The 23,788-nt window shown below is 28.1% G+C and overlaps 1 protein-coding gene across 1 annotated transcript in view; it reads right to left on the bottom strand.

Annotated features, from left to right (window-relative positions):
- Positions 1 to 9,488: 9,488 nt before the first annotated feature.
- Positions 9,489 to 23,788, bottom strand: part of CARPB (Carbonic anhydrase-related protein B) — a 279,915-nt gene continuing 265,615 nt past the window's right edge. Inside the window, exons 9-10 of the mRNA XM_088190724.1 lie at positions 9,753 to 9,884; positions 9,489 to 9,569 (exon numbers count right to left, since the gene is read on the bottom strand). Coding sequence (XP_088046850.1) covers positions 9,489 to 9,569; positions 9,753 to 9,884 — 213 coding nt within the window. The remainder of the gene's footprint in view (positions 9,570 to 9,752; positions 9,885 to 23,788) is intronic.

Here is a 23,788-nt window from a genome sequence, read left to right as displayed (position 1 = left end):
GTGGTCGTAACGAGGGCTTTTATGTAGTCTAAATCATTTACGCTATTGTCTTGTTTCCTTGTTGATGGATGATCGTTTTAGTCACAGCAAATTAACACAAGTTTTGAGAGAAAGACCCATTGAAACGTAATCCTCTGTATGTGGTTGTGGTTGCTACAATATATTTTGAATCTTTGCTCTTAAGAGCTTGCTGCCATCACGGTCTTTAGACCGATGCTTAACAGAAAACAGATGCTAGCCATGAAAAATAATATCTCATTATATTAAAAATTTATTAGATCAATTTTAACACATACTTGTACAGTTTGGAGTAACAAAATATTTAAGATATATTATATTTTTTTTCTTGGGTATACATATATATAATATTTATTTATAGATTTATTTTCAAATCTGCGGTCCCCTGTCATTCTCATTTAAGTGAGATAGTATCATATATCGTTTGGTCTGTATATTTAAGAACCATAAAAAACTGTACAATCCATACATCAACGATTGAACGATCGGATCGGCCCGCTTCGACGACGTTCCATACATCACCTCAACGAACGCACACACACCCCATCTCCAAAATAGTATTGTTTCGTCCTTTTTCGTGTCGGGCCTTAACTTTTTGTTTTTTCCTCGAAAACAAACCCGTTTTGCCCCCAACCCATTCCCTTGCTACACTGTATATCCGGAGATCCTCCCAGAACGCATCCGTTTCCCTTAAGACGTTGCCGACACGTCAAAGCTAAAGGATACAGATTGTCCCCGGCGAGCGGAACGGATACGGGTCCTTCCCTAATACTTTCGTCTCGGCTAATAAATAAATATTACCGCAAATATATAGCCCATGCCTGATATGAGCCTTTGTCGCCGCGCCCCCTAAAGGTGTGACCCCGAACCACTCTCGACTCACCCTTTTCAAGAATAGAGTGAGAACTTTGCGATCATTTTAAAGTTGTGTACATCTCTTATTTACAAAATTCTCCGACGCTTTGTTTAAAAATATGTTTCAGTGACAATAAAAATTTTATTGTGCATATTTATTTAAATTTAAATTAGGACCACAGAACTAGAGGTTATCTGAATGCGTCACGATGGTAAAAAAGTAATTTATAGTATTTAAGATAGAGGGAAAATAATTAAGCCACTAGTAGCTGACATTGTATATAAAAAAATCCAGGCCTGCCGAGAAGGGGGGGGGGGGAGAGGGGACAAATTCTCGGGGCCCATTCTCCTTGCGGGGTCCAATACTGAAAAAATCATAGCAAGAATAATTAACCTACAGTTGTTTGATATGTAGAGATACTGACTTATTTTAGGAATACGATCCTTTAGCCCTTTTTATACATATAATAAAAAAGCGTACCATTGCCTTCAAAAGCACACTCTTTCTAGGTAGGATTTTACAATAAACATTATTGTTCAAACGGACAACAACTATAGTTTTTTGAAGCGGCTTCGCTTGTTTTAAATTTTGTTTGCAAATTATTGTTGAAAATTTGAAGACCGCTTTAGCTGTTAATAATAATCGTGAGACAATTGTCAATAATAGCTGTTACTACTTTACAAAATCAATATAAAAAAACTATCTGGATTATCGAAAAATAAAAATTTCCCTAAATGATTTTGCATTCTGCCAATTTTTATGCGTAATTTATTTTAATAGGAGCGGGTTATTAGCTTCACCAAAGCAAAGATAAAGCCGCCAGCCAGTTAAAGTAATATAAAACCGCAAAATAAATGTTAGGCATTCAAATACTTTTGATCTTCCGTAAAAGTAAACATATTTACAAACATCTGGCACGAACACCTTCGGATTTTTTTTTATCTGAGTGTCTTTTTTTATTACTTGAGCAAAAATACGGCGAGTTCGACTGTTAAAAATTTGCTATTTCCGGACTCATATTTAAAGTATTCAAAAAGTATGCATATTAGGTATAAATTTGCAGCGTTATAAAAAAGGCGGTAGTTGTAACAATGTAAAATAAATTGTAAAATAATGTATGAAGTGGTGTTATTTTTTTTTTATTATTAAAAACATTAGTAAATAGTTTTATTTGTACATATGTTAAAACCCTGTTTTATTATTATTACCAGATTTATTTTTCCCGGTGTATAAATCTTTATTACAACGTTATGATTTAACGACAAAAAATTGGTTATGCCGGGCGAAATAAATGATTGAAATTACCGAGTCCACCCCCTTGAATCAGTGACGTAGTTTAGGTGCGCCCCGGAAACCGATGAACGATAAGAAAAGCCACTCACATTGATTAAAATTCTTCCTATTTTCTCGTTAGGCCAATAAAATTTTCAGTTACGGTTCTCAATATATTTTGTATGTAATTATATGAATATATCTATAATATTATATTTTTTAATTAAAATTGTATAGGCTGATTAGACAATTAATTAACACAAATGTTAATTGAATATCTTTATTTACATAATATGCAAGTTAAATCTTCCAGAATGAAAATGTCTGCAAAAGTCCTTATTTAAAAATTTGTAAATCAACTGTTTGAAGTCAATAAATAATATTAAAAAAACATGGGTTTAAATATGTATATCATGTCTGGGAGATAAGTGATGATTGAACAATTAAAAATGTGATTCATCATCACCGATTTTTTTATTTTAATAAAATAAAATATATGTGGTCGTGCATAGTGACATCTATTAATCGTAAGATGTAATAATATTTTATTAATAATAAAATAGACGATGCTGATTTAAATAATATTTTTTAGGTTTGGTGTCTCACTATTTAATAAGTGGGTTTTAATTGTGTTTAGCTGGTTAAAACTCTTTCGGCAAACTCCTGTCATATTGCAATAGAAGATTTACAGCAAATAAATACATGTCGTAAAATGTAGGTTTCACCTATAATAATAATATAAAATAGGGAAAATGATTAACCTATTACTTTATTTTATTAAATTAAAATAAAAAACACAGTTCTGTTTTTTTTATATAGTTATATTATTGTCATAAATATTGAAAAATAAAATTGGCAAGTAACAGTTTGGCTTTTGCAGAAATAATTTAATAACATATTAACTTAAAAGTTTGATGGAACATATATGCGCTAATTTTAATACAAAAAAGAGTACAGATCTATTAAATTTAGATATAGAAGAAGCTTTCGATATGGTATGACAGGACGGTTTGAATCACAAACTACAAATGTAAACCCTCGATTATTAGTTATATTAATGTTCTGTTAAAAGTATGTTTTTGTTCAAATAAAAGTAATTAAAAAATATTATTATTAAATTAGTGTTTCACTGTCAATACTTTTTATTAAGGTAAATTTTAAAATTGCCTCAGTTAAAAAAAATCTTATTTCTGTTATTAAAAACATTAATTTAACTAACATTAATGTATTTATATTAAAAAAAATAGTTTTTATAAAATGTGTACTTACTACTAGCAACTTAACTTTTTGTTACTTTAATAAATATTAAAAAACGGATGATGCATTTTTTATTGAAATAAAAAATATATATAAAATATTTAACAAAAAAAAAAAAATTTAGTTTGGTACAAATCCTGATGGAATACACATCCTTTTTTGATTTATGGTGATATAGTTACTGCCGGTTCCATCTGGATTGTAACCATTGTATCTTCTCATCTTCCATCTTTGGTGGTGATCAAGTTCATTTATTGTAACGGCTGGCCACAGGCATTCGCCATTTTGACTAGGCGCTGGAGTTGGTTGTATCCATTGATAATTTTCGTTATTATGGTAATAGTGACAGATACACATTTGCACTGTGGTACAAAGCAAGATCACTTTTAAAAGCATGTTGATATATTGCGTGTTTGTGACTCAATGACAAGTTGAACGTCAAAAATTACAATATTATCAACGACCTTTGACTTCATACACATCAGCAAAATTACCGATAATAAGAGTACTTTCGGGATAAGAATTCCAGATTGTAGTTGTATGCGTGTACATTGTGGCTCAAAACAATTTCGCTTAGAATATTATTTATTTTCTTATTTAAAAAAATATATGTTTACTTAACATAGATTTATGAAATTACAAAGAGTCCTTCAAAAATTGTAAGACATTATACTTTATTTCCTTGGATTGGGGGGAAAGTGGTTTTATTTTTTCGAGTTTAGACCATATTCTAAAAATAAAAATAAACCATAATTAATTAAATAAATTAAATTTTCATAATAATTGCTATCTTTCTTTTTAAAATAAATCCTAGAAAATATAATCAAGAATGTTCCGTGTCACACTGCACGTAAAAAATAAATAACAGAGATAAAGAATCAACGAATGTCCTCATATTCTTGTATACAATACAATCGCAAAACAAAATCCTCATCCTAAGCGCACTCTACCAAAGAAATTGTTACTTTGTCTATAAAATAACAATCGCACTGCAAGTTTTTTTTACCAATAACAACACTAAAATAATGGTTTAATTAGATGCAGTTTCTGCTGCTTTACCATCCGTTTTCAACTTATTCTGAAAAATACTTTAATTTGTTTCTTAACCATATTTTAATATATGGATTAATGTAATGAAAAAATTTGAATTAAAAAATATAAGACAATTTTTCAGTAATATTTAATATGAAATATAGGTATATTAAAATATTATTTATTATACAGAATAATAATTGTAAGTGTGGCGACCACACAAAAGTCCTCGTTACGACCAAAAAAAATCATAAATAACACGCAAGGATTCTCCGGTGTTTTGAAAGAACATTTTTTTGTTGCGAAACCGGATGGAAATGTCGCTTTCTAAAGGCGTATACCTATTTCGCTGTTCTAAGAAACGAGTACATTTATTGGCTGGATGAACGCTGTACGATTATGATTGATCAGCAAGCTTTGCAGCCCTTGATATTTAAGCCTGGACTCTGATGAGGAGGGGGCAGTCGCAAACATTCCCTCGGAGGCTCATACTGTCATGGGCGCTCACATCCCGAGAGGGACTCCTTCATACGAGCACCACCGTAGTAGAGAGGGATCATTATACTGTCACTGCTACGCCACTTACAAGATATATGAGGAGTTCCTATGTACATCATCCCTGCGTCAGCTTCTCCACCACCACTCGGAGAAAATATCTCGCCATTTATCGTCTGTCGCAATTCTATTATAATCTAATAAAACCTAACTAGATTCCAACAAGCGTCTCACTGGCTACGAAGTCACGCCCCGCTAAGGTTCTCAAATCTTGAATTAGTAAATTTAGATTTTGTATATAAACAGTAATTTAAAAATCACATATTCACGTTGAAAAAGTGTTATACGAAATAAAAATCATACAATATTTTATTTGTAAAACTATATGTTAATTACAAAATATTTATATTGTCTAAATTTTTAAATGCATATATTATATTTTTTTATACCTTTATGTCAATAATATAAATTTGTTTGAAACATGTTAAAAAAACATGTTCCTAAAACTGAAATTTAAAATATATTTTTTCTTAAGAGAAGTGCATTTTTTTGGCTGCATGTAAGAAATAATTTTTTACATATTTTTTTTTCGTATAATACTCTGTACAAATCGTAAAATTACTATGATTTCTAAAAAATACTCATTTTTTTATTATATTGCGCTGACCCTGGTTCTCTTTTTTAATGCAATCTGTACAGAATTTATGTACTGAAGAGCCAGTCCGTTTTAAACCATAAGTAACTTATATTCTTAGTAAATGCTTGTCACGACCTCCTACCTGAGCTATCGCGAGCAACAGTTACTGTTAGGGAAGCCACCGCTAAGCTATTGATAATAATAAATAATAATAATAAATAGGAATCAGATAATAAGTTGTACATTTGTTTATTATTTATTTGTGCATTAAAAAAAATTGTGTCATAAATAAATAATAAATATTATTAGGTTGTTAAAATATTTATAAATAATAAATAATATTAGGTTAAAAAAAGGTTTATTATTAGGTTAATAAAATAATTGTGTTACATGTGCACTTTAAAATCTGCTTTCTATGCGCCTCATTGAATATCGATATTACCAGCGTCCATTTTTTGCTCCTCTCCGTATAATTGCCAAGTTCGAATGATTCGCAGATAATATGAGAAGTTATTAACGAGTTCCCTTCGGCTAACTTTGGTATCAAGTTAAAAGCTTTTATGTGTTCCACTTTTAAAAGAATAAGGGTAAATCTGGATCGGCGCTAGACAAATATAGCGGTTTTTGCAAAGCCGATTAACGGCAAATTAAAATTAATGGACACGAAATGAAACTCAGAAAGCTTGTGTGTTTTTTTGATAAAACAATTTATTGACAACTTGAAAACGAATTCGACATTACTAATAATTTTCAATTGATACAACAACGATATGTCCGATTCAAAATCAATAAAACACGTTAACTTTTCAGTCTTTGCAAAGTATTTTCCTTCATTCGATTAAATCACTACTAGAAAAAAAGACTTTGATATTTATATAATTTATTTAAAAAAATTGACGCTCATGATATTTTTTTATTAATTGTTTACCATATATCACTTTTCTACACAACATTAAAGCATATTTGATAAACGTCACCAACTTAACGTACCATATTTCACTAGAACGTTATTATTTTTTTCATATTTTTTAACTACTTAAATCTAAATTGAATTTTTCTACTTAAAGTATGACATAAGCCTCGATATTTGCGTATATACACTCAACATAGAGCCGCACCGAATAATTTTGGCGCCCCTTTCAAATTGGCGCCCGAGGGGCGGCTCTGTAAAAATATATACATATAAATATTTATTATATAACATTACGAGGCGTATTTTATTCATGTAATTTTGCTCGTTGATTATTTATATTAACTAGGCGAGAAAATCATTTATTAATTTTCGATTCCATAAGAATTTATTTTATTATAATTTTTTTCATAATATAAAAATATCGCCTATTAGTAACTCTCGTATTACTTATCAGTTACGTTTACATATCATACACGTTCCTTATAAACATATCTTACGTATTTTATAGTCATTTTGTTAACAAATACGGTTATAACAAGTCGCGTAATTTTGATATGTTTTTTTTTAATTTGTTCACTAATTATTTTATACTATTATAATAATATAAAAGCGTTTGAAAGTAAATGTTTTGATTTAAAAAAAGCAGTATGTATTATTTTTATATGTCACGTCCAGAGTCTGGATATTGGGTGTTACTAATACAATGAAAATCAATAGTATGTTTAATAAATCAGTAAATGAAGTCAATATACATATAAAAAATCATGATTATTTTTAAAGCACCCATTGTCACGACTCTGGTCATTTATATAAAAAATAAACATCAATAATAGCATTGCAATTAAAATAATTATTTTCGTTGATTAGCTTGTCAATCAAATACTAAAAATAATAATATGATAAAAGAAGGTATTTCCACTACATAATATACATTACGTACGAGTTTATATAAAATAATAATATATACACTTTTAACATAATGTCATACAATATAATATATATTTCTAAACAATGTGAACATATTTTTAACAAATGTATTATGTAACAAAAAGTCACTTAATGTATATATTTATTTAGTTCATTAGTTAATTAATAGTCACTGATCACTAGCAGCCCTTCTCAGTGCGGCGTCCATGTGTTTGCTAAAATGAAAATAAAAATAATATTATTGTAATGTTCATATAACTTATTGTGTAAATGTTTTAAGTACATTAAATATAATTTAACAAATCATAATATAAAAATACTAGTGAAAAAAACATTATTTAGACATATTTATGTAAAATGTTAAAAACTCAAAATTAAATTAGTTTTATATTGTGCCAAAACAAATATTATTTTATGGTTTTAATATTTATTAAAAACATATTTTAAAACTCAATATATCAATATAAATATTTTTGTGAGTTTCATTATTATAGTATTCCTAATTAATTGTGTAATATTACATTTATTACTAAGCTATTAAAAAACTTAAGAAAAGTACGTATGATTAATTTTTAGCTTAACTTTTACTGTGATGTAAACCGAATGTACATATAATTTAATTAAATAAATAATACAATGGTAAGGTGTATGTAAATATTTTTATACGATACACTTACATACTAAATAAGATAATGACACTATATAAGTAATTATTTAAAGAAACGTAAATAAACTTTTTCTTAAAAAAATCAGTTAATAATTAACAAATACAGTAAGTGTCGCAATTAAGTTTTCTTGCTTCGCATAAAAGTTAACCAATTTTTTTTTTGTAAATTTTTATTTAATACATTTATTTACTTTACTATTTTTTTATAATTTTTAATATTTAATTTGTATGTTTAAAACTTTAAACGTTAGGTAATATAATTGTCATTGTATATAATAAACAAGAAGTTAAGAAATTTTAAGGCATGATTAAGAATAATATATATATAGAAAATTATTGTAAAGTAAGATTGATGTTTAATTTGCAATTTTGTGTAAAACTGTTCACCATTTGTCGAAGCCGCTCGCATTTAACATATAAAAAGGCTCGAAAGAACTTAGTTATAAGCATTTAAACTCGAAATTAGACATTTACTTTAACAACCGTGTTACTATTTTTTTATATTACCAGTTTATTTCAATTTGTTACACATACTTTTTACAGCATTTTTTTAGCTGAAAAAAAATCAGTTTATTTGCTATTTTTGAATAGCAATATAATAAAAAAATATTATTTTTGTAATTTTTTTTAAATTTTGATACATTTTAATTATATTAGTAACAGCGCTTTTTTGGCTAAAAAAAATGTGTTTTTTTAAAAAAAAATTCAAATGCTAATTTATTTAAAAATTAGCTTGTTTAATTGTAAATTTTTTTTTTAATTTTTATACTTTTTTTTCATGGAGTAATTTATTAGATAAAATAATTAACAGTACTTAATTAAAAATTAGTGCAAATAAAATATTCTAGGATTTACTAAGTTCTATATACGATTGCTCTTAAATTATTTTTTGCAGTATTTATATGCTAGTTAAACAGTTTTTAGTTACAATTTAATAAATAAATATATATCAAAATTGTTCTGGTAATTTGGTAATAAACCTTATTTTTTTCAGTTTTTTAAAGGGTCATTTTAAAACTATTTATTGAGCAAATAAAAATACATATTTTTAAAGGCCATTTAATTAAAAATACTATTTTTGTGATTTTTGTATATTAACTATGGTATTACTGTATTTTTAAAATTTATTGTATGTCACTGTTTGCACTTTTTATTTATTTAAAAAAAAATCTATAGCGGATTTTAAAAGGGCATTTATAAAGCGCTTTATTAAATATTAATAATATTTAATAGCAATAATTTATTGATAAACTTTTTAGCTTACATTTAAATTAGTAAGTAAAAAATTTGCATATTTTACAATATTTTCAATAAAAATCCTAAAACTCAATATAAAATATGCTGTTTAAACATAGTTTTTTCCACTAGTCTTTTAAAACATATATTTACGTACATATTACATATTTCATAAGTCTTACTTAAAGCGTGATTCTAATAGTGGACTACCTTTGTAATATACGTCCTTGTACATGCTGGGACAGGTTTTTCCGGGACTCTGCAATAACAAATATAGGTGTCAATTTCATTGGAAATATATATTACACGAGTTATTCTTAATTTTTAAGTCAAAATAATAATGTACATAAATTGTAAATATTTATATATTTTACTACTTTTATTATTTTACCAACCATGTTATTTTGCTGAAAAATAGTATTTAAACATAATTGATTTTTACCTGTTTAACGTTGAAGTCAATGTTGGTCCTTACTGGTCTGTGATGTAAGGGTTGTGGTGGTCTGAAATTGTTTCCTAGGGGTGCTTGTGGATGTTTGGCGTCACCCTGCATCAATCTTCTTAGACCGTGTAACTGTTGGATATAAATAAACATATTGTAGCAATTAATTTGAAAGATTTTTAGAAACAGATTTAATATTAATTTGTTTTTAAATAATCTTAAAATTTTACGTAAAGATTTCAAGACAAATATATTATGTTTGTATTATCATTTTTTTTTTACTGATAATTCATAATATTAATAATATATTGACGTCGTATATATGGATTTTGAAAAGGCATTCGACAAGGTTTATTAAAAAAAATGTGTCAAGCTATTAATTTTATTTATTTAATTTTTTTTTACTATCTATTACTTTTTAGTGTAATATATTTTATCTTATTTGTATTAAATATATTTTATATATTATATAAATAATACAAATTGTTTTTTTTTGACATTGTTAACTGATAGATCAAGATGTTCTTAATTTAATTTATATAAATAAATAAATCAGCAGATTTATATATTACTTAAAAAATAAACTACTATCAATACAATAATTGTATTCAATTAAATAGTGATTATTTTTATTTTTATTTAATTATAACATTTAAAGTGCCACATAAATCATGTTTTTTCCATTTCAAGAATGTAATTGTTATTGATACTTTTTTTTAGCATTTACTAATACATTAATTGGCAATGTAATTATCTGTAAAGTTTTTGGCACATCTACCTGCAAAGATTTGAAACTATATATTTTAAATATCTATATTCATAAAGTAGAAAATATTTGATAAAGGAATAAACACTATGACTTTTAAAATTATTTTATTATATAGTTTTAACGCTAATTAATTGGAAAAGTAAAGTGTACATTAAGTTAATATATAATACATAAAAGTGATGTATAAGCCAGAGTATGAGTGTTAAAATAAAAGCAGTACTAAGCACTGAATAGGAAGGTGAACATTAAAACGTTATCGTCCACTCATGATAATAAATTTTGATACTTATTTTATCCGGTCCTTACTCGGATGCAATATAACATAAATGTATACAATTTTAATATATATTTATAAAAAATTAAATTATTAAATTAAGTTAATAAATATATATTCTAAATATTAATATGTCATACTACGTTTCGGTAAGATATTAACTATATAATTTATAACTGAGATACCGCAGATTTTTATATTATGATTTTGATTTTTTAGATTGATGTAAAATGAAACGACTCTGTGCCTTGATCATTTTTTATTTTTTTATCCATTTTTTGTTAACAACGCCTCACTGCTTGCAAACAAAAAAAAATACAGCTCCACCGACTCACTGTGGGTAAAGAAACATTCACAACAACGCCAAAGTATACTTTCTCTTCCTAGTTAAATTTCGCTGATATAAATTTCTAGAGTGAGTACTGTGTGAAACTGATTTAACTAAGTGGCACTCTGGTAAAACTGACGTGACGGCGGTAAAAAATAAAATATTCTTTGGCGGACCTCGACGGGAAAACGACGACCGGTGGTTCCTTGTCCGCTTATCTCTCGTATCATTTATTGCTTAATAACATTATGACACTATTATACAACTTCATTAAATACTACTGCGATGGCTTAGCTGTGTTTAATTGCCACGTGTCACCATTCGTTTGTATATTTATTTATTATTAATATTAGGTAAATATAAAATGCCTGCAAATTAAAATTTTTGTACCTTTATTAAAAATTAAAATTATATATAAATAGAAATATTTTGTGCGTTTCACTGTCTATTTTTTTGGACACAAATATTGTTGAGTTGTCGTCTTAAAACGTCTCTCTTACAATTTAAAATATTCTTTAACTACATGTTTTTCTTGTATACAAACTGCCATATGAAATGTATTATTTTTTACAATGTAAAACTTTATTTTTACAATTTTGTTTTTATTTTTGTTTTAAAGTAATAAAATAAAATTATATTTTAAATATATAATGTTAATAGAAAATTATAAATAAATACCACTATTCTGTCGATTTTTCGATAAATATCATACAAAAAATTATCGTATATAAACACATAGCTGCTTTAAAATGTCTGTTAAAAATACCTGTATTAATTTAAAGTGAGTATTTACAGTCTAAGATTTTAACTTTGTAGCTCACATTGCTAACTATATATAGTGTACCAAGCTAAAATTTCTAAATGTTTTATTTTAACAATGCGTGTTTTGCTAAAGGCAGCCAACAACATCAGCGCACGACTAAATTGCCGCAAGTGATTTTCAATGTTGTATCGTTAGCAAAAATAACAAGCGTATCGTTTTCGTATGAAATTCGATAATTTGGATAATGGATAATACCCAAAACGTGATTATGTAACGCAAAGGTGCGATAGATGTGCGTGTATTTGTATGTATTATATTTATGTATGTTTTGCGTGTAGTCTGCTTAAACCCTTCCGGTTATAATTAACGCAGATATAATTGACGTATAGTGTGGCTTTGTGTTTTTTTTCATAAAGAGGTTCACCATAAAAATATAAATTTATGAGATATTAGCCAACCGTAAAATAAAGTTACATATACAATATAAATAGTAAAAACATTCTAAAGTATACAATTTACATTTAAGTCCTATAATACGAAAGTACATATTATTTTATATTAAAAATATGTCATAAAGTGATATTGATAGCTTATTTTAAAATAGCTTAAATCTATATGTATAATTAATAATTATACAAACATGGCGACCGTTCGCCAAACAAATACGACGTTCATTGGAAATTAATTTTACACCGCTTTAATATATTTTTTCTTTTAATCACTCACTTAAATTTATTTTTGAACATTAAAATAAACACGATTACCGCATATATTTTTTATTTAGTCACACTAATTAAGCTAGTAATTTTTTTTACTAGCCGTGTACAATAAAACTGTTTTAAAGAATGCCAGATAGTTGATATTGAGGCGTAAACCACAGCAAAGAGAAAAGCGCGTTTTTTTTAGGGCTTGATACCGGGTTTTATTTAAGGCTGTTATTTTCAAAGCTTCTGTCCTTGTCCGGCAGTCCCATTGATGACACCACTTTATTAAAAAATCTCTAAATTAAAGCTTATTAAAACGGCAGCTTCCAGAAAGGTAGGAATTCAAGTATTTTTTGAATTGGTACCATATTTTTTTTGAAAGGTGAAATAAAAAGTCGCGCCTTGAGTAAAAGTGTTTTTTTTTGTATTTAATATACTATGATTAAAATCATTGAATTGCATCTTCACTACTTCTTTTTCTGGTGTCATGTCTGATTACAGACGTTAAAGACTACCTACGATGGTTATTTAATTAGATTAGTACAGTGGGATTTTCTTCCTTTCTGTTCCGCAGTCCTACAGCCATCCTGTTAATACAACTTTTTAGCAGGGGTTTGATCTAAAAGTTACACCTTTTAAGGTTTTTAAATTTCCCCAGATATATTTTTAAGATTATCTTCTCCTATAAAGATGTTGTTTCAATACTGACGAGTACTTTCTACTTAAAAAAGAATGACGATTCCTTCTAGAAAAAGTTTTGCTGATTTTAGAGCGACAGTGCTTATTCGCCGATGTGCCGAAATCTTCATAGCGATGTGATTTTTTATAAAGAAGCCTAACTAAAAGCTTAGCCGTCACTATTCTGGTCTCAGTGCTTTTTTCTAAGGTTATCGCGTCGCCACGATAACTGACTCTTAAAAATTTCCCCTATTTGCAACCTGGGGACCCGTGTAATTGTTTCGAGCATCTACGTATAGATTATATGTCATATAAAATCTATTTTTTTTTATTAATTATTCACACATAAATCGTACCCATTTTTTTTTGGGAATTTCTTGTTTCTACAAGCAACCCAAAATCACTGTAACACCTACATTTATACTCATTAAAAAAATGATGCAAATTATAAAAATAAAGGTGAAATAAATTAATTAATGGACAGTGATTATATATATTATATTTCTTATTAAATTAGATTTTTTAGTACTATATATTTGTTTTATTAAAATCCTAGTGTAACCTTCTTTAACCTTAAAATGACCTTGAAGCGTTATCTGCACATGCATAAATTGTTGGCTAAGCAAATCAAACGTCGCGTGCAACATAAAATATATATGTTGATATACATCAGTCTGGAATAAGTGTATTGTAGTAGCTTTTACCTTTTAAATTAATAATAAATATCAAATATATTACTAACAATGTATGTGCATTTTAAAATTTTACTTTAAGAAAAAGAACGTTGCTCTCTGGTCGTAGTTTGTATGCAGGGAGAATGGCGAAATTTTTCCAGACAGGAAGTATAGTAAGGTGTGCAAGGTGAAATTGCAGTGTGCCACGTGTGGTAAGAGGTTTCTGTGGCCCGACGCCAAGATTCAACTATTCATTGCATCCACATATGATTAGATCGATTTGTCAGCTTTGAAAAGGGATCGTCAACATTCTCTACAAAATTAGAAATTATAATGATTAAAATAGGGTTCATGTATTATATAAACATATTTTAAAGTTCGCACTTTTGTTTGATCGCAACTTGATACTGTAGCTCTTATCTTGATTGTCGTAAAATTATTCTATATATATTGTTTGTAGGTTGACTTTATTCTTATACGCATTCAATGAAAAATTGTGAAAATAAAAAAATCCATAGTCTCTTGAACTTATTAGGAGCATGTTTATGTTTTTAATAATTGTTTTATCTAGCGATAAAAAATATTAGAATCTTTAACAGTTTCAATAGGTAAATGACATTAAAATCAATTTAAAACTTTAACAATTTGATCTACTTTGATTTTTACATATGGTCTTTAATCCTTTTAGATAGATAGTTTTGTTCAAGCTTATTTTTAATTTAAATTCTACTGCAGCTCTTTCGAAATAACTAAGCGTGTCTAAAGCCACAGTCATGGTATCTTGTCCCATCACGATGGCATCGGCTTCCCTTTTAAATTTTATTTGACTATGCTTTTATTACGAAAACGTATACATAAGTAAATATAATTTAGCTAATGGCCACACACACTCACCCGCGTTACACCTTCCAATCCCACCCTGCATTATCACTACCACCATTAAAAAATGCAGCCGCAATTTGTAACAACGCTTTACACCGCGTAATAACAGTGGTCGTGCACATTTTTCCACCGGCCGTCGGATGCGTACGGCGTTATATGACCTCGTCGTAAATATTCGCGATACATTTTTATTACGGCTTAATTAATGGACACGGCTGGTTGTGCAAAAAAAATACCTGACAACGTAATTCACACACATATAAACTGGACGTTTCCAGTTAGGGGAACATTAGCAAGGCTGCCTATGCTAAACGGCATACGACTACTGCCGAATGCATAATGCTCGTATATCACCGTCCAAACGTGACACGGTCACGTACCTCTGATATATCTAATTTAATATAACTAATAACTTTAAAGTAAATCAAAATTATTATTAAAAACTTTTATGTAAGTCAGATGAAAACGAGTTTGAATTTTGTGTTAGAAAAACTTAAAATCTAACAAAAATCAAAATAACGAGAGTACAACATGATATATTTGTAAATACTAAACAGTCAGTATGATGGTCATTATAACGATTTTTATGTTTTATTTTATTTTAAAGTTCTATACCTTTAAAAAATACTTTATATTAACCGCTTAATGATTGACTTTTTTTTAAAACTTTTTTCAAAATCCCTAGGAAGACGAAAATATGAATAAAAATATATACTTTATATATAGCTACCAGGCGAGATATTATAAAAAGGGTAGCAATTTTCATTTACAAAAAATAAAAAAAAAAATGCTTAACAAACTGCGCAAAAATAAATACAAAATTTATTTTTATAAAAAATTAAAATGTTAAAACTGCGGCAGTGATCGTGTCTTAAAAACAAATAATTGACAAAATTAATACAAAATTTTTTTTCAATTTTATTTTGCTTTTAATTTTAATATAAAACATTTTTACTTTTTTTACTTTTTTCTCTAAAATGTTTTTTACTAAAGATACGATTTTTTTAATTTTTTTAATAGCCACAATTTAGAATCAAAATGGTGGATATAGTTGGCTAACAAATATATCTATAGCGAAAGTTATCGTGTCTTTAATTTTGACTAAATTCCATGTATAAACCTATTATTTTCAGACAAAATGTGTTTTTATAAGGAATAAAGTTAGGCTGAGTTAGGTTATGCTACGATTTATCGTAGCATAACCTCATTATCGTAGCATACCCTAACCTAGCCTAACTTAAACGATTTTTTTAAGACAAAATATAAATTTATATATACGTGTTCTCAATTTTATACTTTCAGGTACACAAAGAGGCGGTCACCAGGGCGGTGCAACGGGTGCAAGGTACCCAGGCTGCATATTATTAGGAGGTCCAATTTATAAAAAAATTAAATTTTCTTTAAAAATTAATAATTTAAATTGTTTTTTCTTTTACATTAAAAAAAGTGGTCACAAGTGGGTGCAACGGGTGCAAGGTACTCAGGCTGCATATTATGAGGGGGAATGGGTCAAATCAAAAAAAATTTTGAACCTTCTATAAAAATGATTTATTTAAATTTTTTTATTTTTAAATTTACCCTTCTTTCTATAAATTTATCTACATATAGGGGCAGTAACAAGGGCGGTTCAACAAGGTGCATGGTACCAAAATACAACAGTAGAAAGTTGCAATTTAAAAAAATTCAATTTTTGCCTTTTATAAAAAATGTTTAAAATTTTTTTGTTATTATTTTTTAACAATAAAAAATATTTTTTTTTTTTAATTTTTTTAATTTTTTTTTTAATAAAAAAAAAATTTAATTTTTTTTTATAAGTCAAAATTTTTTTTTTTTAAATCCAACTTCTTATACTGTTGTACTTTAGTACGTTTTACCCTGTTGCACTGCCCTTGTAACTGCCCTGATATGTAGATAAATTCATAGAAAGAAGGGTTTTTAAAAAAAAAAAACAATTGAAATTAATAATTTTTGTAAGAGGTTCAAAAATTTTTTTAAATTGGACCCTTTATAATATGAAATCTGAGTACCTTGCACCCGTTGCATCCATTCGTGACCGCTTTCTTTTAAATTAAAAAAAAAACAATTAAAATTAGTAATTTTTATATAAAATTCATTTTTTTTAAATTGGACGCCCTTATAATATGCAGCTTGGGTACCTTGCACCCGTTGCACCGCCCTAGAGACCATCTCTTTGTGTACCCGAAAGTATAAAATTACGAACACGTATATATAAATTTATATTTTGCCCTACAAAAATCTTTTAAGTTAGGCTAGGTTAGGGTATGCTACGATAGTGAGGTTATGCTACAATAATCGTAGCATAACCTAACTCAGCCTAACTTTATTTCTTATAAAAACACATTTTGCCTGAAAATATTATGTTTATACATGAAAATTGAGCAAAATTAAATACATGATAACTTTTGCTGCTTTTATTCAATTAGCATAATTTTTTTACCAAAAAATAGACATTGTCAACATCTCAAATATATGTGATAGCCAGCTATATCCACCATTTTATTTCGAAATTGTGGCTATTCAAAAAAAAAAAAATCTTTGATAAAAAACATTTTAGAAAAAAATGTAAAGAGAGTAAAAATGTTTTATATTGAAAATAAAAGCAAAATAAAAATTGAAAAAAATCTTTGTAATAATTTTGTCAATTATTTGTTTTTAAGACACGATTACTGCCGCAGTTTTAACATTTTAAATTTTTTCTAAAAATATTTTTTTTAATTATTTTTTTTAGTTTGCTAAGCATGCTAGTTTTTATCATTTTTTAAATAAAATTTGCGACCCTTTTTATGATATGGAGCCTGAGTGCCTTGCTTTAGTAATGGGGCATCCCTTAAAATGGTGTGTAACTCTTTACAAGTTGTTATTATGATTGAAATATTTTAGCAAGTAGTCTTAGCCGTAATTTTAAAAATCAAACAAAAGATGTATCGGTTTTTATTGCTCACTTGAGTTTTAAAATTGCATTGCATATCTTGTCGTTGAAAATTAAAAAACACAATAACTGTTTACGACAAGCTGCTAAAAATGCTTTGAAACGGTTTCGTTAAAACTAATACTTTAAAAATATTAATGCATGTTTTATATTTTATAGAACTTCAAATCTGTGATGAAAAATTGTATGTAACATAAACATTATTAATAAATTTAATGTATAATTAGTAATGATTATTTAATCAAATAAATATTTATGTGTATTTGATTAGGTGATCATTATTGATACATTGTATATACATATAGGGTTTAACTAATAAAACATTAATATATACTGTTTATTTAATAATTGCTGTCGATACTAAAAATGCTATAAATATAATTTTGAGATATAAATTACACACTATCAAATATATCTTACTAAAAAAAAATTTTGTTTAAAGAAAAATCAGTGAATTTATTTTAATACCTTTGATACAATATCAAACATATACTATGAGAGTATTTTTTGTTGCTTGTTGTGGTTCAATCAATAATTATCAATGAAATTTTATTATTGAATTAAACCATTTCTTTAACCACAGTTGTACTTATTTATATATTTATATGAATAACAATGCTAAAACAGACATTTATAAAATAAAAAAATATGATTTATTTCAACTTCGTTAAATAATTATAGATCAATTTTGGTTATGCAATTAAAATATTCTCAAGAGTATTTTTTTCGTTTTTAGCAACTATTTTTAATCCTGATTTATAGGCATTTAAAATTAATAAGTGATTATCTAGGTTTTTTTGCAACATATAAGATTTGATCACAAAATTCGATATCTTTTATTGTGTAATTTTTGCCGTACTTTGCCGTATCATATACGTAAACACATACAAAAACATCGCGTCTCACGCAAATATTAAAATACAATATAAACCGCAATCTTAAATTAATTCGGTCTTAACAAAATTTACGTAAGACAGGGAGCAAGATATTGCGGCTTTTTAATTAACGATATGGAATACACTGTATTCGAATAATTCACTAAAATTCTTAGAATACACGAGCCAAGACATGCAATCCTCGCCACACACTATCAAGGATGTGTTTGTACGTATAGTATAATAGTTAAACTTGGGCCAAATTTCCCATAGGCAGTGCCTATGTACAATGTCGTGTTGTGTGGTTAAAAGGTGGCGGATTTCACGCTTCCGTTGCTACTATTCTATTTAATAAAGCGACTTGTATATAAAATTATATCGGGTCGAATGCCATTACTGAATTCCGACTCGGCTAGATTCGCACCATGTATTAGATTCACACGTGTACTCGAGTTGGGCACATGTATGTGTTTGTTTGAGAAAATGTCACCATACATGCGAAATTCGAAAGCGAGACAGCTTAGATTTCATAGGAATTGTTAGAATACCTATTTAGAGGTATTTGATTATGACCTTGTGAACAATGTTATCGTGTTGTGTTTTGCAGTGTAGATACTTCCTGTACACTCATTTAAGTTTGATAGCAAAATAAAAATATTTTGAAGTACAAGTCTTCGTGTTCTTTATTTTTTAAGTAATGTACGTTTTATATCATGTTTCCGTTCTGTTTATGCAGATTTTTTTTTGTCTTACAGACAGTAAATTCTTCTTGTTTATTGTGGGATCCGCGGTCATTCGCTTATGGTCCTTGAAAATAAGGGTATTTATACCACTATTGTGTAAATTAAAACGTCGTTAGATGTTAGCAACCATACTAAAAAAGCGAATAGTATCTTCTCCTTCACTGAAAAAGCACAGGGTCTCTGAAACAGTAGCGAAAGCTAAGCTTCATACCTGAGAACTCACAAATTGTAAGAAACTCTTTTTGTTCATATTATTACGGTGCTCATGCATGTTTTTTGTAGATGCCTTATTTATAATATCTGATTTAAATTTTATTACTTTATTTACTAAATATATCGCTAATACAATTCGCTCTGGCTGTTTTAGTTTTTAGAATTAATTTATCTATATAATTTTTTTGCAAAAGTTTAAAATTTAGGTGAGACATTTGCCGTATTTTTACAGTCAATAAACTTGTTACATATTTTAATTTTCACTATAAGATCTACTTGTAAAATACTTGTACCATGAAAAATGCATAATTGGTGTTATGGAGTAACAAAATTACAAACGCAAACCATGACTTTTACGATGCAAAATATATTATTCATATGAAATAATATGAAATAAATAGAGACGGCGACGCGTATTAAGAGTCGTGAAAAGAAAAATTTAATAAGCTAGTCTCTCGGTCCGTCACCCCGAAGTGTGCGCCTGCGCATTGCTCATAACGCGCATTCTACTAGGGCTGCGCATTTCATACTTCGCATTTATATTTAATATCAAATTAAATATGAATGATAAAAATAATATTTCATTAATACATATTTTTGTAACATGTGACAAAATATTAAAATAAAAAAATATTTACTATTTGTTGCTTCAACTAGATTCTTAGTCGTAAGTGACTTCTATTTCATTTGAATCATTGTCGTTCTCATTTACATTTATTTTTTAATCTTCTTCCCCTATTTGTTGATCATTGCAAATTTGTTTAAACCGTCTTAGTTATTATTTACTAATTATACCATTAGTCTATTGTATTGTTTAAGATGTGAGAAGTTATCCTCATATATACTGCACAGAAACAGCAATTTATGGTACACAAAGAAACTGTGCTATTTAAAAGAGAAACGTGAAATGTATCGGTAAAGCTACTGTAATCCGTGAAGCTTACATAGATAAAAGCATATTTTTAGCACGCTTACGGTTACAGATAGCATCACCATAAGAATACAGTTTTTATTACCCATAAACATACTGACACAGACATTGCAAAGTATTTTTTTCCGTCAAATTGTTAACTCGTTACCGTCGATGCGATCTTTAACGATCCCAAAAACCCTCCTTCGAAAAGCAGGGGTTGGTAATCTTCGGGCCGAGAGTTTTCGCGCGAGGTCAAAGACGAGAAAAAGTGTTTTGCCCCGAGACAGGGGTGAGTCGAAGAAAATTCGCGGGGGTTGGGGATGAATTCGACGACCAATCAGAACTAATTGCCCGTCGGTTACGTGACCGGAAAGCGATATGGCGTAAGATTACGGTGCTTTGTTGGACTATCACGGATTCTCCCTGCCTTTGAATATAAGCGTCGTTAATATTCGCTAGGCGGGGTAACGATATTAAAAAAGGGGTAATAGAAAAAAAGAGCTGATTGCCTTTAATGCCCGGCCCGTTTACGTTAACAGTTATGGATTCGATGAAATTATGTCGTAAATAACGCGCCCGTTCAACGATGGCGTCCGTTAACGAATTATTAAATTTTGCTATAAAAAAGTGTTTTTGTAACGGCAGTATTGAGAGTAACGACAGGCACGTGTCTTGACAGAGAAATTATAATCCTTCTACTCTTATATTGGGGTGACTTAAATGCCTTTACATATTAAGTTTTATATATTTATTAAAGCGATTTTTCATTAATTCTTTAATTAAATAATATTTTTCCATCATACCCCTAGATTTCGTTGAGAATTGCGACTCCTTAAAAAATTGTTTCTGTCATATCTACAGCTTCTCTAGTTTCAGCTTTTAAGTCTTTTTTGTTTAACTTGCTTTCCTTTTATGATCAGGTTCCATGTTTTATCAGTGCTCAATTTTTTCTCAACATCTCTCGGTGGCAGATTTTTGATTTTTTAATTATATTTTTTTTTATCTATTTTCAAGATGTCTTTGCATTCTCTTCTGAATTTTTTCAAACTGATTAATCTCGTCTCTGATAATTTTCCCAAAATATTAAATTTTTTGCAAGGTCAATTTGATTATTTTTTGAGTTTCAACTTCATGTTCGTGATTCGAGCCGCAATTTGCACCTGAATATATTTTTAAAATTACTAATAATTATTATGATTTATATATGTTACACAAGCTAAGGTCCATGTATGTATATAAATTCTTATGTGTTATTTTAATCATGTATTTATTTAAAAAAAATATTTTCATGGCAGGATTTCACCAGTTTACCTGCTTTAGAGATGGTAATAAAAAAGCAAAAAAGCACACGTAGAGTACGCTCGGGATAAGAATGCCGGTTTGGTATTGTGTGCGTATACATGTATATGAGAGGGAGAAGCGATGTAGCGTGTACTTCGTTGTTTCGCTTTCTCTTTTAAGGACAGTCGCTGATTCGTCAACGCTGGTATTCGTCATTAAAGTGCAGTGTGGCACAAAAGTTCGATTTTCTCTAGTGATTTATTTTAAATAATTTTGTGTTGATATTGCTTTAACCCAAATATGCCCACTGTCTTTTATTTATAAATGAAATTTTTAGAGAACAAAATTTCTTGGGCATATCTGGGTTAATTGCTATTAAGGCTTCAAATATACACTGTAAGTTATTCGTTCTCTTACCCGTGAATTAAAATATTTAAATTATTTTTCCATTAATCCGTACGTTGTTGGTTTTTTTACACTATTCTCTGTAAGGCTTAAAAAAGTTATTATTCTTATCGTTGCGCCAATGATAATTTTATAATTTATTTATTGGATTCTAATGATTTAATAGAGTCGTCGAGCTATTAAACAATCTGCGAATAATTTCTTTCCCCATTTTATATCTTTTTGCTTTTGAAGAATAGCTAAAGACTTCATTCTTTTTTTGACTAGTGAAAGATTTTGAATTTTGCAAATATTTAATTAATGACATCAATGTCTGGTTTCTTCGATTATATAATATATTTTTAATTGTCCGTTGAAATTTCCAACTTAGCTCAGATGTATGTATGTTAAATAAACATATATTTTATTTTAAAATAAAAAAAATAATTATTCTGAGCGAAATTGTTTTGAGCCACACAGTTCACGCACACAATAACAAACCGGAATCCTTATCCCGAGCGTACTCTAACGACCGATAAAACATTATAATAAACTTTAATTCAACATAAGCATGTTAAGCATTAGAGAATATTATATGTTTTAAATAATTTTATTTATAATATAATACAATTTTAACTGTATATTAATATGTTTATTATAATATTTTATTGCTTTTTATTTATCATAATTAACTTCAGAAAGTAAAGATGGCCAAGCCTTTATTTATCGTTCATTTTTTAAATTAATTTCCTTCGTATTCATAACTTTACTCCAGCTTATTTTCCGATCGAAAAACTCCGTTTTATATCGAGCGGCATTCAATTTATTCACGTTCTGTTTTCATTGCCGCTTAGAAAAAGTTGTACTGTTTTTTTTTTATTTTATTTTTGCCATTCGACTCGAAGAGAACTTAAATTCGCATTCAGCAGAGAGAAAGAGAAAAGAGGGAGGCTTTGCGAAATTAAAGGTCCTTGATTATATATCCCGTGATTTAATCTTAACAGCCAGAATAAATAATATTACCGAAAAGCGAGAGCGGCGATGGAATTTTCTAAGGCAGGGATAACGAACCAGTTTTGTTTGCGCAGTGGCCGTCTAATGAAGTGTAACGAGAAACAAAAACCTTACGATGATGTAGCGGAAATTAGCTAAATAAACGACCGCTGTTTAGCTATTGTAAAATATACAATATATATAGAAAGGACCAAAATTGACAATACAATATGAGATTGTCGCTTAAAAAAGATGTATAATATTTTTGTTTATGTTACTTATCATTTTGTCTAATTAAATGGTCATTTTTTTTGATGAAATATATGACGATTGATAAATATCAAAGTATCTTACTAAAGGACATTCTTATGTAGCAATTAAATATATTTTTATTTTTTTAGATTAAATTAAGACCATCGTGGCCTAACTGGTTACCCCAATGCGCCACAATGGTCGAAAACAAATTTTAAATTTATGAAACATCAAAAACGTATATATACATAAATATAACAATACTTAAACATAACAAAAAATTATAAAATATTAAAATTAAATGATACGAACTGGATCAGATCCTCGTAGCTAACATTAAATAAGTCAATATATAATGCC

Source organism: Plectrocnemia conspersa, unplaced genomic scaffold, assembly GCF_051122295.1.
Source record: "Plectrocnemia conspersa isolate PC_06_02 unplaced genomic scaffold, ASM5112229v1 ptg000008l, whole genome shotgun sequence".
NCBI lineage: Eukaryota > Metazoa > Arthropoda > Insecta > Trichoptera > Polycentropodidae > Plectrocnemia > Plectrocnemia conspersa.
The sequence above is the reverse complement of the archived record's forward strand: the minus strand, read 5'-3'. Positions and strand labels throughout refer to the sequence as shown.